At 34.5% G+C, this 18,983-nt stretch overlaps 1 protein-coding gene across 3 annotated transcripts; it reads right to left on the bottom strand.

Annotated features, from left to right (window-relative positions):
• Positions 1 to 11,993: 11,993 nt before the first annotated feature.
• SUF4 (zinc finger (C2H2 type) family protein) lies at positions 11,994 to 17,158 on the bottom strand. 3 transcript variants are annotated; one of them, XM_078969000.1, is made up of 8 exons: positions 16,774 to 17,158; positions 15,870 to 15,970; positions 15,640 to 15,742; positions 14,160 to 14,548; positions 13,488 to 13,630; positions 13,342 to 13,395; positions 12,538 to 12,578; positions 11,994 to 12,340 (listed from the first exon to the last, which is right to left on the bottom strand). In XM_078969000.1, the coding sequence occupies exons 1-8, from the start codon at positions 16,965 to 16,967 to the stop codon at positions 12,337 to 12,339; spliced, it is 1,029 nt and encodes a 342-aa protein (XP_078825126.1). In that variant the 5' UTR covers positions 16,968 to 17,158; the 3' UTR covers positions 11,994 to 12,336. The 3 variants fall into 3 exon arrangements, with proteins under 3 accessions (XP_078825126.1, XP_078825125.1, XP_078825124.1); XM_078968999.1 differs by lacking the exon at positions 12,538 to 12,578 and having other exon boundaries at positions 16,774 to 17,157; XM_078968998.1 differs by lacking the exons at positions 11,994 to 12,340; positions 12,538 to 12,578 and having other exon boundaries at positions 12,586 to 13,395.
• Positions 17,159 to 18,983: the final 1,825 nt, after the last annotated feature.

Below are 18,983 nucleotides of genomic sequence, written 5' to 3'. Positions count from 1 at the left end.
TAAACGAAGGAAACCCTAATATCTCAGGTTAGGGGCTATATAAACATCCTTATGGCTCATTTTCTCTCCTCCTTCTCGGACTCCATCTTCCAGAAACATCCCCAAACCCTAGTCCTTGTGAGAGAGTGTGATTTGGTGGGTATTTTGAGCTCTTGAAGGTGAAGCATTTACAAAAAAACAGTTGAATAAGGAGATTGGCTTGTAGATCTGAGGTTGTGTTGTGCTCTAGAAGCTCCAGAAGTTTGGGATTTCCTATGAGAAAGCGGTTCGGGAATTCGTTCTTCATGTATGATCGTCGTATGCGAGGTGAGTTATCCTCACTATATCAACAGGGTCTAAGGCACCAAGGTCGGCCCTTTCTCAGATTGTATACTGGTTTTGTTTGATATGCTTATTGATCCGTTAAATCTGCATCCTGGTAGTTAGGATGGTATATTGTTAGTGACCGGTTAGGTCGGTATCCTGGTTAGGATATGCTATATGATTTGTTAGATCGAGTTGTTTGTCTATGGACTGTTGTGTGATTATCTGTTATATGTGCACATGGTTGTTTGTTTGGGGTTGGGTTAAGGCGGGTCCTGCTTTGTGATGTAGGCCAACATACCCAGGGCGGACCAGATTGACTACAGACCCGGAAGGGGCACATAGTTAGGTCGATGGCCCAAAAAGCTGTCCGGATAGGCTGAAGGCCCGAGAGTGAGGTCCAGAGGTGCCGAGGCTCGGAGAGTGGACCAGACAGACTGAAGGCCCAGTGTGGGCGGTCCAGTCATACTATAGACTGAGGGAGTGGACCAGGTGAACTGAAGGCTTGGTGCGGGCGAACCAGCCATACTGTAGACTTGAGATGCATGGTTTTTCTATATTTTTTGATATGATATGATTGTGGTTATACGAGGTTGGTATCTTGGGGGTAACTCACTAAGCTTTCGGGCTTACAGTTTCAATTTATTGTTTCAGGTTCAGCGGATGACTGCGAAAAGGCGAATGCGTGACCGTATACTCCCTCAATTGACGATTATGAATTCTGGGAACTCTGATGTTTGAAACTATTTTGAAAACAAATTGTAATAATTGAATGGTTTTATATGAATTAAAAAGTTTTAAATTGGTTCGAATTTTATGGATGTTACATTAATTAGACATGTTTGATACCATCTATGTCTCGAATTTCTCTTGCTTAGATATCCTTTATCACAAAAGATTTCTGATCAAATCATCCAATTTAAAAAACATGTGTAATCGGCCTATAACTTTGTTATAGAAATCACGAAGATACCCCAGCCATCGAAATATAACACTAAGTGGTTAGGTATCATTTATTCCACTAGTGCATACAAGAGATGTGCGAGTGTTTTTCAAAAGGATTGCATAGATTTAAGGTTTGTAAAATAAGGCTCTTTATATGTTTTATAGTTCTAGTTTAAAAACATATGATATCGTGGTTATTACATGCATCTAATAAACCACGGTATCAATTTTCAAAAGAAAATCAATTTTAAAGGTTCTATATAAAAAGCTATCTTTTATATAATTTGATGCAATTCAATTTTAATAGACGGTATTAATTTTGAGTGCATTTGAACCTTTTATATCTTTAATAAAACTTCATTTTATTACTTATATATATGGAGTATGTATAAGTTACAAAAATCACCATTTTAAACTTATAAAGGAGTATTTCAAAATTTTCCGTTATTAACGACTTTATAAAATCGGGTTTTATTTTTAAAATAATAATTTGTTACATCTTATGTCCAATTTTGAAAACCCAAACTCCATGTGATGTTTATTTTGTCCAAAATTATTTTAGCATTTGAAAAACTAATTTATCAATCACACATAATAATTGCATAAAATAAATAGCACAAACATGTATAAAAGGATATGTGCAAAAACATAACCAACTAATAACTTTTTTTGTGAACAAACACAGAAAATGTCAAGTCCATTCCTAAAGGGACATTTAAGGGGATCAAAAAACTTCCTGTAATGTTGTTGAAGAAGCTCCCACTTGAGTAAACATCAATTTCTTGCAAAGGATTGGAAAAACTTCTTGAATGCTAAATTTCAGCAAATGTTGCTAAAAGTCCAACAGCCTTTTGTAAACAGCATGTAACACACATAAAATTCAAGTCAATTTAAAACTTTTTAAATCATTCAAAAAACCAATTATTATTACAAATTTGTTTTCAAAATGGTTTAATGTCAGAGTATCTCAGAATCAAATCATAAAAATATATGGAAGTGCACGAGCACGCCTTCGTCTTCCCGTGATCATCAGAAGTACCTGAAACATAATCAACAATTGTAAGCCCGAAGCTTAGTGGGTTCCCCCAAAATACTAATGCCATACAAACCATATCAATAACATATAAACAAATAGCATGCATAATGAACCATCAGCCTGACTGGACCGCCTCGCAGGGCCATCAGTCCATCTAGACCGCTCTCTGAGCCATCGGCACGTCTGGACCGCCTCTCAGGGCCTTCAACCTATCCGAACCGCTTGTCGGGCCTTCGGCCTGACTATTATGCCCTATCCGGGTCTGCAGTCTATCCGGTCTGCCCTGGGTATGTTAGCCTTCAGCACAAAGCATGTCCGCCTCAACCCAACCCCCAATCAAACAACCATGTGCACATAAATATCCTATGTTAGCATACATAACAGTCAAACTGATCTAACAGATCACTAATCATAGCAACATCTTATAACCAGGATACCGACCTAACCGGTCACTAACATAGCATCATCCTATATACCAGGATACCGACCTACCAAGTCACTAATCATATCACCATCCTAACTACTAGGATACAAATCAATAAGAATTTCATGCAATAAACCTGGATACAAATCTGAAAAGGGTCGGCATTGGTGCCTATGACCCTGTTAGTATAGTGAGGCCAACTCACCTCACAAATAGCTCGGGATGATAAATGTCCAACTCTCCAAATACAACTCCAAACTCAATCACCTACATCCACCAATGATCCACTTTCATAAATTCCCAAATTACTGAAATACCCCCCAAAAGTCAAACTGGTCAACCCTTGGTCAAGTAAAAGTCAATGGTCAAGGTCAACAGTCCATGTTGACCCAACTCGTCGAGTGCAACCTACAGACTCGTCGAGTTCCTTCAGAACTTAGAGAGTCGCGAGAATCAGAGTTGACTTTCCGAGTTGGCTATCCAACTCGGCGAGTCCATGCAACGTCCAAAAATTTGGGAAAACCCCTAACTCGTCTAGATCATGCCGAAATCAGAAAAAGGGGAAACCCGTCTCGACTCGTTGAGTTGGCTTATCCAACTCGTCGAGTTCATGCAGTCTACTTCTTATCCAGATGATTTCAAGCTACTCCAAAGTTCCAAATTGCAGATCTAGCCTCCTAGGGTATAGTTTCCATGTAAAGTTGCAAACTTTATGTGTATGTGAGGTCCTAAATGCCAAAACCACGCTACGGGAGAGATTTAAGTCAAGGAGAAGGGCTAAAGCTTGATAAATTCAATAACTTTATGACTATAAGGACTTAGAGGAGTCCAGATCTAAAGTTACAACTTCAGATCATGCCTAATACCCGAAATAAGCCATTACTATGCTAAAAATGGCCTTAAACCCAAGAATAAGGAGATCTAACACTAGAATTATCAAGGTAACAACTTGTTACCTTCAAATGGTAGCCAAAACGATGTAGATGTTGGACCTACAAGCTCCTTCCTGTTCCAAGCTTTTCCACCTTCAAACTTATTCAACAAATGCACCAAAAATACTCTTTCAACCTCACAAGCACAAAGGGATGGTAAAGAACGGCTAGGGTTTCCTTCTCTGGGTAATGAGGTGATAAGGGAGGCCAAAATATGTGGTTTAAGTCATTTAAATAGGGTGAAACCCCTAAAAATTAGGGTTTTCCCATTCAGCTCCTACTCGTCGGGTTGGGGTCCTCCGGCTCGTCAAGTAGACCACATAATTCATGCGGGTTGACTAATCTCTACATGACGATTTAGTCCCTCCAACTCGTCGAGTAGGTTTCTTTAATTGCATGAAAATATCAAAATCTCATTCCTGGAAAACAGGATGTTACAACTCTCCCATGCTTGAACTAGGCTTCATCCTTGAAGCCTGCTGCAGTGGACAAATCCAAACAATGCTTTAGCATTCGAGCCTCCGGCTCCCAAACCTACTCAGATCCCCTCCGATGTTGCCACTAGTATCTTTACCAAAGGTGCCTCCTTGCTACGCAGAATCTTTACGTCTTTTTCTAAGACGGCCACCGGCCTCTCGACGTAGTTCAGGCACTCATCGTCCTGAAGATCACCCAATGATGCCACGGCATCCTCGCCTGACATGCACTTTTGCAACTGCAAGACATAGGAAGTGTTATGAATCTGACTGAGCTCCTCCGGGAGACCCAGTCGATACGCTGCCTTTCCAACCTTGGCAAAACCCAAAATGGTCCTATATATCGGGAACCCAAATTCTTCTTCCTAAAGCGGATCACACCCTGAAAACTTGGATTCCTTCCCATAACACAATCATGGATCATACGCGGCTACCGATAATCATCTGATGGAGAAAAGATTATATATTCTTTCAAGGGAGCTCATTCAATGAAGAATTTTCAGAGATAGCATGGAAAAGGGAGGCAAACTAGGAGAAGAACCATTATTGTGCTAACAGGATAATGCTTCCTTCAGCTCCCGATTCTACATACAGTAACAGTCAACTGCTAACGCATAACCACAACACCTATGACTGGCCCGATCAACCTTGGGCTGCAATATCAATATGTCGAATCCAATCAACCACCGGATTGAAATCCTTAGGGTTTGTCAGTCTACCGCCCCAGCCCTACCACTCTTCCCGGCCTTCGTGCCTACGACTTACAATCGGCCCACACCGGGTATCTTGGCCTACTGCATCGAGCAGGACCGCCTCAACCCTCCCAACACAATGTGTTGCCATGGATAATCAGGAGAAAGATCTAACATGGTTCTCAGAACCTGAAAGACAAGGACGCTCTAACCCAACAACCCCCGAACTCCCGTTAACGACATTATACCTTTCGCCTGTAACTCGCGATTCACCCCACAAAGCAAAAGTTTCCCCCTTTTTACCTTACTGGCCTCTATAGTGCATGCCTCACACAGATACACTTACGATACTCAACACGGTTTTCCCCTATAAGCCATCCTGAAATGACCGTCCATGAATCCACCCCAAGCTTCTAACTGAAACTACCACAAATCATACAAAGAAGACCCTCAAACAAGTCGACAGCGGACCTTTCACAATCCGAATCCATATGACACACCAAAACCTTAATATAACCTTTGACTCTTTACCATGCCATTACCAATCTCTGGAACGACAAAAGAAGATGATCAACCAACAACTTCCACATTACATCCAATCCCTAACAACAACTTGCGAACAAGCAGGAATACGGGGCAGACATTTCACAGATTCAAGCTGCCACCCAACTGGCACTCTCAACGGCCCTTGACTGTTCCCCATCCAAACTAACTAATTAATGGGTCTTTCGATCTCCATCAACGCATCAATACTGAGAGTATCGCAAAGATATTAAATGATCAATCATGGCTATTTGGCATACAGCCTATGACTGGAATGCCCATACCAAGTCCTCAGTCAATGGCTGAGATGCTCCTAATCTCTTACCGACCTTGTCGGTATTATATTACTTGTCCATCTTCATGAGTCCTAGAGATACTCTCCTCCTTTCACTGCCTTGAGGGACCTAATCGTCGTCCCACCCAACACCAAACACGCATCACAATACAGAATTCCTTCCATACACGATTTCATTATAGAACAAATTGTTGTCCAGGAGTCTTCAGGGTCTCCTTCATGACCACCGACATTCCCTAAGGGCGCTCCATAGGTGATAACCAGCAAGCACAACTAACATACAATTCCCTAGGTTATTATCACAACACATCGCGCTCAATACCAGAACGTAGATCTAACAGAATACACACAAAGTCTTCAGTATGACTTGACCGCCTCACCGGGCCTTCAACCTATTTGATATTTCGACTCATTATAATATAACGTGCAAGGATCTAAATGGTGTGAGGTGTGGTTTGACAGCAATTTCAAGCCTTAATTCATGGCGTTTTTTAAGGTATGACAGTTTTATATACATTAAAAAGGATAAATCACATAATTATAGAATTATATCAAATATATCAACTTTTTAGAAGTGTTGTATTAACACTTAATATGAAAAACTTAACAAAAACTCAATTATATTAGGTCCGATCATAAAGAAAAAAACAAAAAAAAAACTCGCAGCATAATGCACGCCTTGACATGTTATTTGGGTGTTACATTGTAACGCACGTAGATCCAGACTAGTCAATTTAGAGATAATAGGGGTCGAAAACGACTTTTTGACAAAAGATTATTTAGAATAAATAATCTTAACCAAGTGTTATAATATGTCTCAAGCGTTTCGTACATATAAAGAGCGCCGAAATTTGAGTTATAACGAAGAAGTTATGACCCGTCAAAGTTTCGCGACGAAACCAGCACGGCACCGGGGAGACGTAAATAGTGAATTTATGATAGAGCGAATTTTAGCCTTAGTGATCTAAATGAAAGTCATAGAATATGTTATCCTGAGAGCGTCCACAAAAAGAACGCCCAAATCTGACTTCGTATGAGGAAGTTATGGTTTTTCTAAGATTTGGTTTAGCAGTGCACGGCACGAAACTTGAATTTTAGTTCGAGCGGTTTTTGGCTTACGCGACCTAAATGAAAGTTGAAGATCTCATTAATAGGAACTCAACAGTAAAAAGACATACGAAAACGGAGTTTGTATGAAGGAGTTACGAATTTTTCGCGGTCATTTAACAATCTAATCTTCTTGTACAGTTAAATTTAAGATCGGTTGAGAATTAGCCAACGGAGTTAAAATGAAGGTTGTAGATCTTATTTTTACCTACGCGTGGATATAAAGAACGTCAAAAACAGAGCTCGTATGTGAAAGTTACGGATTTTAGAAGTCGGCAGTATGCTGTGCGAAAATGGGTGACGTGGCACAATCTTGGCCATTGCTTTCTCCCCAAGTCTTGCCACCAGATGATAACATGTGGCACCAAGTTCAGCTATATTTCACCCTATAAATAGAACCTTTCCCACCCTCATTTTCTTCATACCTTTCCACTCTTTCTTCTCGTTACTCTCTCTCTCACTCTCTAGAACCTCTCTCTAGCCCTGAAACCCCCCGAAAAACCTAGGGAACCTCCCTAGCACGAGGCGGAAACCCCGGAGTGCTCGACGTCTCTGAGAAGAAGATATTTCGGCTCGGGAACGCTGCTCAAAGCAAAGCCCGGCTTTCTATAAAACCCGTTGTAAGTGAGCTATGTCTATGCTATTTTTAATATAGCTTTTATTTAATTATAGTAACGTTATTAGGAACTTATAATAAGTACTTAGGCTATTATTATGGGTTATATAAGTATTGTTTAACGCTTATATAATAGTAATAATAGCTAGACTATTAATTAGTCTCAACGAATAATAGACTAAACTCTAGTGGTAATAATACTAGGTTTCGTCAAAGGAAATTATTTTTAAGAAACGAAGCGTTGTCTGAGTTCAGAATCACCACATTTTTCGAGTGAGTGCATAGTTACTTTCATCTTACACATAGATATGAAGTATTTTATATAAATTATGTGCTATGTGTGCATATTTGAATACTTATTGTCTATGTTGGATGAACGATTCTATACATGTTTTAAAAATTTTAAACGGTATATTTATTTTATATCTACAAATATGTTGCGGATGAAACATGGGTAGGTGAAATATTTGGTGTGTGATGAAATAAAATGATGAGAGATAGGTGATGATAGATAGGAGATGATAGAAAGGTGATGATAATTAGGTAAATAGATGATGATGAATAGGTGATGTAGGATGAACGGAGATACCATAACCTTCACCAGCAATGTGGCGATGTAGTCATCTACCAGAATATAGATGGAGACCACCGACTATTCTAGACAACCCTGTGGAAACACCAGCAGGGCCATAACCTGTAGGTGATGAATTACGAGTTCAGGTGATGTTTTAACTACGTATTCATGCGATGATACTCTAACCCCTTACTATGAATTACGAGTTCAGGCGATGTTGTAACTACGTATTCATGCGATGATGCCCTAACCCTTGTTGGGCACGTATTGAGGGAGTAATCCCTGGATCAATATTGTCTATGCGATGTAGACGATGATCCTTAGGGAGAGTCCTTAGGAACAAACATATAAGGAAATACGATGTAAGGAGATGAGAGGTAAATATGATGTAGGAGATGATCCTTACGATAAATCCTTAGGGAAGGTACTTAGAAATAAAGAAGATAATGGGAATGGGTAATTGGGTTAATTGTTTGATGATTAAACATAATAATTATATTATTGTGTACTCACCAGGTTTCATAACCTGACCCACTCAGTTTACTTGTATCACAGGTGACGAGGTGAAGTTACATTACACTGAGAGATTAAGGAGATATAAATCATTAGTGTAAATGAATGTAAGGTCTGTTTATGCTTATGTTTCTGTATTGACGATGACATCCCAAATGTTTTAAAATGAATAAAAAATACATTTCTTCGGAAATGCTTTGATAATGAAATTATCATGTTTTTCTGGAAACAAATTCCGCAACGTTTTTATTAAAAGAGATACTCTGATTTTTATAAAGCATAAACAAAATCGGTTTTTTCTAGCCGTGAAAATAGAGATGTCACATACACCTAACAAACTCACATTGGATGCTTTCGTAACAGCTACATTATGTCTCGCATCATGGCACGTCATGGCGCATGCCTTTTAGAACCATGTTAATGTATATTCATTAGTTCAAATTTATTATTAAAGTATTGAAATATAAATTACTTAATAAATAAATAAACTAAATTCGGTAATTTGGTTTGGTTTGGTCCCAATGTTGTCTCCACCATAACTCAAATCATAAACCAAATTCATAATTTGGTTTGGATTGAAACCAAACCAAAAACCAAATTAAAATTTTGTTTGCTCGAAATCGGTTTTGGTTTGGTTTACTTTTCGGTTCCAAACCAACTACTTCCTGGAAATCTTAAGAACTTTTTGAGAGAAAGAGGATTTATTGCTAAAAATGATCAATGATTGTTGGACCTAATCCATTAGATGGCAAAGAAGAACATGTGGAAAACTTGTGCCTCATGGACTATGAGGATGATGAAAGTCCCTTCCAATAATACATGACAAAGCTGCCAATAACTATGAAACGGCCAACTAGGATCCATCATGTACATATCATGTTAACAAGTTTGTCGATTGTTAAGGTAATGAAAAATCCAAGATGTTTGATTATTTGCATGTTGAATTCGAAAATTTTCATGCAAGTTTGTTAAATTAGAATATTATTATGCAAATTTGGAAAATGAAATGGTTTTAGCTAAAGATGGAATTACAAGATGAAATTAAACAAATAAAACTTATCTAGCTTATCGGATCTTCATAAATAGAAAATATTTTCAAAGTATTTGAGATTATTGAAAAACATGTTGAAAATTAAGAAAAGGTTATCAAAAGTTGGTGTATGTGATTACTGATTAGAACATGTCTCCCATCTAGTCAGTAATCAAATTTCCTATCAAACTAAGAAAATAATTGGTTGTGACTTTTGAAATTTATGATCTCTTTCAAACCATAAAATTGGAAGTGTTGTCTGTTTGAAAAATCATGAGTTTATTGATGAAAATTTCAAAACCGTTTTTATTTTTATCTGACAAATCATCAAAAGAAAAGACTAGAATTGACAAATCATCAGTGAAACATTAGATGACTTTAGTCCAGTTCTTCAAAATAAAAATAAAAAAATGTTTTATGGACATTATTGAACAAGGTTTTCCAATTTCTAATGGAATTATATACATGCCAAAATGAATCATCTACTTATTACAAGGGGTATGGTTAAATGTTACCCCAGATTTTTTAGAAAATATTTTCAAGTAGACATACCATTCTAGATCCTATTTTAAAATCTAATAATGCCATTTGTTCAAATTCTAAATGTGATGAAAACAAATTCAAATAAATCGTGTTTTAAATTCTCATTATTCCATTTTTTTTATCAATCGGATACAACTTTTTTTTTTCGAAAGAGAACCAGATACAACTTGTGCTTGTGGGGCCATTGATTCCGCTTTTTACCAACTAGTTTACGGTTGATATGTATATTACCAAGACTATTTTATAACCCGTGGGAACTACGGTTACAAAATTAATTAAACTATTATAGTGAGAATTCAAAATTATCAATCAATTCTTTCAAATAAATTACTAATTAAAAGATTTTTTTTAGTTATATAAAATTATAATTATTAATTTAAATAGATATGTGAAATTATATCACTTTATAATTTGTATTAATTTTAATTTATTTTTTATTCTAATTTAATTAAATTAATGTAATTAGAGTGGGAAAATTTAAATTTAAAATTTAAAATTAAAAAGGTTGATAAGTGATATGTATTAATAATGAAGTCTAATAGGGTGACACAACACATGGTAAAAGTAAAATAAAATATGCATTAATTAAGAGGTTTAATATGATGTCACATGTTAAAGGAGATTAAAATTATTCTTTTATTAGAATAGGGATAGGGATTAATCTAAATTTATTTATTTATTCTAAAGAAAACTTTGTATTTTTATATTTTTTTATTTAGTTATTTTAGTATGTTTATAGGTAATTTTCCAACTTTTGATATTTTTTTGAAAAAAAATGAATTAAAATAAAAATAAAAAACCATAAAAAAAAAATTCAAAAATAACCTCATATTTGACAACTTTTTTGGATTCTAATTTTAGTTTTCATGTTTGTTTTATGTGTTAGAGGTATTTTCAATATTATAATTGATTTTTGTAACGCTTAAATTTATTCAAAAACTAACAAGGAGATAAAAATAAAAATAAAATAAAAAAATAAAAAAGTTAGGGGTTTATTAACGACCCGGTCCAAATATGATTTTCATTTTCTTCTTGTTGGTATATATTCATTTGAGGCTCAACTTTTGTTCCCGTTTGAACCCCTTTTTAACTTAGAAATTTCATGTACTTCTTTTTAGTTTATAGTGTTAATAAAAACAATATATATTAAATGAAACATTTGATTTGTTCGAAACAAAGAGATAAGCTATTATATGCAATTATTCTCGGCAAAATGTAAATCAAAATCTATTTACAAAGTGCTTGGAGATTATAGCAAGTAAAGAGTGTTCTAAGTTGGCTTAGTATTTTTAGATTTTTCTAAGAATTAAACAGAGAAGCAGCTTCAGATCACTAATCAATGTTTGGAATCTAATCTAAGCATTCTTGTTTTCTCTGATAGTAACATTATAAACTTAGACTAGACAATTGTTCTTTGCGTGCTATAATTTTCGAGCATTCTGCAAATATCTTTTAATATGTATTTTATCAAAAAAAAAAATTATACACAACTCTCTTTGTTTAAAAAAAAATCAAACGTTCCTTCGATTTTTAATGTTAAAAACTGTAAAAACACCACAAATTAATAGCAACCAAAAAAAATTAGACTTACGAGCCAAAATGAAAAAAAAAAAAATGGCTAAAAAAGAATTTTTTTGTCAAACGTGAACATTTTTTTAAACATGCTAAAATTGCCGAATTAGTGTTATATAATAAATAATTAGGGAAATACAAGGTCTTTTTGGGAAAAATATAAGTTTACGTTTAATCGGAGAAAAAAAAAATCCCCTCTAGTTTAATTAGAGTCACAAATCTCTAAATTTGAAGAGTTATAATTCGACAAGTTGTATAATTGTAGAAACTATCATATGAAAGACACAAAAAAAAAAAAAAAAAAAAAAAAAAAAAAAAAAAAAAAAGGTAAATAACCTTGAAGTATATAAAAACTAATCTCTATTTAAAATTACATGTCTTTGAACCCATGCTTTAACTATAACAAACTTTCCCATTTCAAACACCTAAAAAAAAATTCACTTGCAACTCATCACTCCTGATTAACATTAATAATCAAGTAAAAAAAAAAAAAAAAAAAAAAAAAAAAAACTTTAATCATCATTTATCCCTTAATACACTTTCTAAATAGCAACAAACTTCTGTTTTTTTCTCTCTCTTTGATTCCATTAAGAAAAGACAATCACCATTTGCAAATTTTTCTCTCTTTCTCTTTCTTTCTTCTTCTTCTAACTTGATAATAAAGCTTCTAGAAGGCCATTCTACCAGCAAGCCTACCTTCTGAAATCCTCCTATCAATCGCTGCATCAATTGAGCTCATCTGAAAAAAACCAAAAAACAAAAAACATCCACCCGTAACACAAAATTACATTTCTACCCTTCTTTTTATTAAAAAATAAAAAAAAACACAGAGCCATTATCAAAACAAAAAAGATGTAATATATTTTAGTAACTGGAGAGCTTTGCATTGCATCTAAGCAAAGAAAAAGAATCCTTAATTTTCCAGAAGAAGCTGACCTGGCAAAGTTTGTATATTTTTGTAACGAATGGGCAAAAATCTGTTACCCGTATCCAACAAATATTAGAATTAAAAACAAATATTAGTTCTAAAAACCACATACACACACACTTTGGTCCTCAGCAAGATTTGTGTTAAATGCAATAAAATAGCAACGTACTTTCATTAACAATAATGTTAATAGAAAGAATAAATTACACGAATGGTCCCTAACTTATTTTTTTAACTCGAAAGGTCCCTACAGTTTGTTTTTGTTGCACGTTTGGTCCCTGTCTTACCTAAAAAACTATTTTTTTCTTGATTTTTTAATTTATTAAAAAAATAAATTAAAAAATCAAGGGTAAAATAGTTTTTTTAGGTAAGACAAGGACCAAGCGCGCAACAAAAACAAAAAGTAAGGACCTTCCGAGTTAATTAAAATAAGTTAGGGACCAAACATATAAATTACCCCAAACCATAGGAACCATTCGTGTAATTTAGTCTTAAGAGAAATAATGGAAAGACTGGATGCTATAATATACAAAAAAAAAAAAAAAGTACATTGCTATTTCTTGTATTTGACAAGAAGAAAGAATAATAACAACCGTAAATACCTACTTGAACTTTGATGCTCAGAAAAATGGTGGGATCCAACCGGAGAATACAGCCAAAAACAGATGATGAGCAAAAGGCTCACATAATTCATAATTCGTCTCCACATATTATTATTTTTATTATTATTATTGTTTATTACTAGTATTATTTTGAAGAGGCAATAAATAGAAATTGGGAATATGATTGTGAAAGAGTATTGTACAACTTACCTGGCTTGTTTCATCATGAACCTGATACTTTGGTAAAGACATTCTTCTTTCCTCCTGTCGATAAACATATAAAAAAAAAAAAAAGTTAAATATTTTATATTTTAATTACATTTAAAAAAAAAAAAGAAAAAAAAAAAAAAAGATACCATGGACATGGCCTCATCATCCCAGACTAAGTAGACTTCATTTGTTGGTGGTTGAATAACAGGAGCTTTATTTGCAATGACAGGTGGCGGCCCAATTGAAGGCCCACCTGTATTGGGCCCCGAAGCATACGAATGTGAAGTACCTGCAATAAAATTTTATCTATTTATTTTTCAACATCTTTTTTTAGAAAAATCTAAAATGCTTATTTAATTTTCCTTCTTAAGCACACATCATGTTGCTACTTACGATTGCAGGGTATAATGAATTTATTTGATGTTTTGTATAATCGATAAAAATTAAAAAGATGAAAATTATTAGTTACGTAGTTGAAAAAATAAACAACGATGAAAACTGAAAATATAATATAACCACTATGAATTTCATATTTTGATACTGACAAGTGAAATCATATAAATATAATATTGAAATTTTAATAGAATAGATTAACTATTGAAACTTTTAAAAAACCAAATATTCCTCCAATTGTTTTTTGCAATTCATAACCAGAAAAACTCACTGTTTTTTTTTTTAATTATGTCAGTGTTTAAACCAAATACGAAAAACTAGATTGGAAAATATGGAATTTGGAGTATTATTTATCTGAAAAATATATATATATATATATATATATATATATATATATATATATATATATATATATGAAGAGTTACCTTGAAAAGCAGGATTAGGGTAACCCCTTGGCATATTGATATTAATTCCATGCAAATCGGTTGTGTTGTTTAAATCCAAAGGAGAAGTCAATGAAATGGTGGCAGCAGAATATGGTGAAGTTTGAGCAGCAGCAACAACAGGAAACAGAGGCTGAGATACAAGAACAGAAGGTGTGGAGGATCCAGGAGGAGCAACTGGAAATGACGATTGTACCCCTGATGATGAGATAGGAGGCCGCATAGTTTGAACAGGAAATAAAGGCTGCTGCTGTTGCTGTTGCTGTTGCTGTACCACCATTGAAGGAATTGAGCCGACTGAACTCTGTTGAAACCATGGCTGTGGCCGAGGTGCCACCGCCCAACCACCACGGCCTATTCCAGGGTTGTAACTGCATCAAAAATTCCATAACAAAATCACTATTTAGGGTTTAAGGATTGTTTAGGGTTTAGGGTTTATGATTGTTTACGGTTTAAGGTTTAGGCTATGTTTGGTGTATTAGCTGATAGCTGAAAATCTAGCTTTTAAATAAAAAGCTGGTTGATGGCTGAAAAGCTAGCTGATAAAAAATAAGGTTTGGTAAATCTGGCTGAAAAGTTAACTGAAATATATAAAATTACATAAAAAGGCATTTAAGAGTATGTGTTTCTATAATTAATTAAGGGTTATATTTGTAAAATTTTAAAAAAGCTCCTAAAAAGTTGGTCTAAATAGCTTTTTAAAAAGCTAGCTTATAAACTACTTTTTGGCTTGCCAAACATGGCAACATAAAAAAGCTTGAAAAATAAGCTAGCTTATCAGCTAGCCATGGCACACCAAACACAGCCTTAGGCTATGTTTGGCATATTAGCTGAAAAGTTAGCTGATAAAAAATATCATCCGGTAAAACTAGCCGAAAAATATAAAATGACACAAAAGGACATTCAAAGGATGTGTTCCTATAATTAATTAAGGGGTATATTTGAAATTTTTTTAAAAAGCTCCTAAAAAGCTAGTTTTTTAAAAAGCAACTTTTTGGCTTGCCAAACATGACAACTTAAAAAAGCTCAAAAAATAAGCTAGTTATGTCGTGCCAAACACAGCCTTAGGGTTTAGGGTTTAGGGTTGTTTAGGACTAAGGGTTTAGGGTTTAGGGTTTAAGGTCTAGTTAGCGACATTACATAGATGAATACTTTAGTAATTGAAATTTTTAACAATGTAACTTTTGGTGCTACATTTAAATAATAATCACTTCATTTTTGTATTTAAAATATTTTTAAAAGGGAAATCTAAGATAAAGTCTCAATATTTTGGGTAAGTTCACAGTTTAATCCCAACATTTATTTTTTGAACAGAAAAGTTCCGATTACTTTATATTTTGCCCAAATTAACAAAGCAGTCCTTATCTTTTTCAACAGAAAATGAATAAAAATTAGATAATTGGGACTTTTCTGTCACATCTTTAAATGATAAAAGTATATTTGGAGAAAAAACATTACTTACATAGACTGCATTGTTGCTGGAGGATACCCTAAAGATCCTGGAATCAAGCCAACATGAGAAGAAGGAATCTCCATTTTTCCAACTTTTGTTGGGTTGTCATTATCTGAAAAAAAAAAAAAAAAAAATTAAGTGTAAGAAATTGCATTGCTGTTATTTGTCCTATGTGGCAAAAAAACGTTGAGGTGGATGCCTAGTCATCACTATAAGAAAGCTACAGTAACTATGAATACCTTCATCACCATAATGAGCTGCCAATACATCTGGTGGGATCCCCTGCATGCCATAGATTTCAATATCTGTTGATTCTCTACCCTCTTTAGCATTTGGAACCCTGAAAGATATTATTCAAAAATATAAATATTGATAATCAAAGTGAAATAAATGATTGAAGATCAGAAATTAGCAAGCTACAATAGACAATTATAGTATGTTTCTTCATATAAGAAGCATGCAAACTTGTACTAAAAATCCCATTGAAAATCATTATGGACTACATTGCCCTTTATCCAGCAATTAAGTACATTTCATCATTGAAAAATGGCTTAATAACACATCTACTGATCTTGAAATTTTAAAGAGGAATCATTTTTTTAGCATCATCTGTATAACAATTGTTGGAAATGGGATCAATGGCATATGTGTCAAGATTGTTTCCTTGTTCAGGGGTGTATGTATCAAGGAGCAATAAAACCAATCCACACTGCTCAAACTTTGAATGATAGTTGAAACCTTACAGGATTTTTCGTATTTATAGGACTTGGTATGCAACTTGAGCCCTCTCAAGCCTGAAAAGATAAAAATAAAGAAATTTGTATATGAAGTAAACTACTCTCTCGAACTTTCAACACCCTGAGCAAAGAACTTATCTTTGCCACTGCTACTAGTAGACCAGTATGATGCAACAAACGCTATGCCTAGATGATGGTTGAAAAAATGGGTCTATAGATTCATGTTTTAGTATAGTATTGTGATCTTATCATCTGCTAGTTACAAAAAACACTAATTGTTGCGGATGATTACAAACATCAGTTGTGCAAGGGCAAAAACATCCTACAATATGAGAATGTTTACCAATAGCTCGTTCGCAAAGAAAAATGAGTGAAGTGAATGACGAATTAGAGAGTAGAGCTTTACTTGGAGACAGTTTCTTTATGAACCTGCAGGACATGGATGGCCATACCACCGGCGGTTGAAAGCTTTTTATGGCAGACATGGCACTTGAAATGCTTCGCCTTCTGGTGCTGAACCAAGATCTTCTCATCGTCGAATTCTCTGTCGCAATAATAACACCATACGTCTGATGATACTCTCTTCTTCTTCTTCCCCATCTCACCAAACTTCAAACACACACACACACGCACACAAAGAAGCAGTCGCTCACCAAATTAATACTCCCTCCGTAGATATGTTTGTATGTGTATTTGATTTGATTCGCATGCAAAGAAGAAAAAACGTTCTAGGGTTTCTACTGCTGCTGTTTCTTCTTTGCGAATCACAAAACTTTCCCCCTTTCAAGATATTGTTTTAGAAGACGCAACATAGGGACCGAAAGAGAAATAATTGTAAAGTGAGGGGTCAATAAGTAAAATTAAGGGGTTTTGTACCCGAAAGTGGCTGACGTGAAGTTGACCTGTATTCGCAGATCCTTCACTCGGGTCGGGGCTAAAGTCCAAATTTCAAATTGGGTTGGGCCCAACATGTAATGGATTATAAGGGCCAGTTGTCATAATTCATAAAGATTATTGTCATGGATTATATGGGCCGATTGTCATAATTCATAAAGATTATTAGTAGTGAATTGATCGGTTAAAAATAATTATTTTGGGAAATTTGAAAATTGAAACTAATAAATGAATATTTACTTATTTAGAATCCAAAGAATGAAACTAATATAAGGACTGAAAATATGACACTGCAAAATGGCCAGTGAATTGGACACTATGAAATTATATTAAGAAATGGTCACTTAAAAATCAAACCACAAAATGGCTATTAAGAAAAGTAGTATACAAAATTTACAAACCATTTTCCTTCAACATGAAGATAAATTTTGAATTTTTACTTGTATTATACAAAATTTGAAGCCAAATCGAAGTTTGGAATTAAGGTTGAGAGAAATTTTAAAATGTGTTTAGGTATAAAATAAATATAAAAACTAAAAATTAACTTTTCAATGCTCCTTTTTTGTATGTGGGGTTCATTTTGCAGCAGAAGTTTCATAGCGAGCCTGTTGTTTCGCGTTATAATTTTGTATGATGAATAACGCATCGTGTTAGCCAAACTATATTTATCATTTTCTTTAGTACTAATCATTAAGAACACTAAAGTTAAAGAAACCATGACTATGTAACTAATCACCAATGATTGGATATTATATTTACAAACATTTAAATCGTATACAAAGTCACCTAATTAGAGAATGGAAATGCATTGGAGAAGACGACAATCACATACAAACGGATTGCAGACAAGAAACAATTAAATAAACAATTAAACACTTATAAAAACTCAAAATACATAACTCACCTAATTTTGTATATTGGTTTGGCCATTGGGCTTTAAATTTAGATTTTGAATTGGGCTAAGAATATTTGGTCGCATTCTAACCTCAAAAGGTATGCAATTATTGAATTTAATGTATGTAATACCGTTGGCACGAGAGGAAATATGTTACACTTTTAGTTATAGGGGTATTTTAGAAAACATTTAGTTACAGGGGTATTTTGGAAAACATTCTTTTAATGTAGTTTGTGTGTTAGAGTAGGAGTCTAGTTTTATTAGTATAAATAATAATAATGTTTAGGATGTTTAAGTTAACTTTTTCCAGCAATAAAATTCACCAAGTAATTCCTCTTTCTTGTTCTTTTCTTCTTCTTTGTTCACTTCATACATTGGGTACCGAGGTAATATCAGGTGGTATACATACACTTGGTATCAAAGCCTAGGGCTCATGAAGACGTAGGGTGGTTGGTTTTAGAGTAGGTTTCAAGAAAATTGTAGCATTTCGATGCAGGGCAGATGCAGCGGGAACCAGGTTCGGTTTAAGGGGATGTGGATTGTTTTTTAGCATGAGTTGAAGCATCTCAACAACAGCCCCAATTTTTCTTGATCGGGCTTGTTCCAAGGTAGAGAGAGACTAATCGGAGGCACGAAATAAACAGACAAGAAGATTTCAAAGCGGGTGGCTTTGATTCGGTTCGTTTTGCGGGTGACGAAAGATGGTAAAGGTGGTAGTAACCTTGTCTTGTTGTTCGGTGGAAAAGTGTCTCGGAACAAGTTTGATTAGGTCGGGGTTGTCAAAAGGAGAATAAGTTGTTGGTTAAAGAAGGAGGTGCGATGATGTT

The sequence above is a fragment of the Lactuca saligna genome, chromosome 8 (assembly GCF_052625555.1).
Source record: "Lactuca saligna cultivar CGN05327 chromosome 8, ASM5262555v1, whole genome shotgun sequence".
In the NCBI taxonomy this organism is placed as follows: Eukaryota; Viridiplantae; Streptophyta; class Magnoliopsida; order Asterales; family Asteraceae; genus Lactuca; species Lactuca saligna.
This window is presented reverse-complemented; position numbering and strand designations above follow the sequence as displayed.

Excerpts from the sequence above, each read along its gene's own strand:
- SUF4 (XM_078968998.1), bottom strand. The coding sequence starts at position 16,967 with ATGGGGAAGAAGAAGAAGAGAGTATCATCAGACGTATGGTGTTATTAT. Across the intron at positions 15,743-15,869 it reads AGCTCATTATGGTGATGAAG|ATAATGACAACCCAACAAAA; the intron begins GTATTCATAGTT and ends TTTTTTTTTCAG. Across the intron at positions 13,396-13,487 it reads ATGATGAGGCCATGTCCATG|GAGGAAAGAAGAATGTCTTT; the intron begins GTATCTTTTTTT and ends GTTTATCGACAG.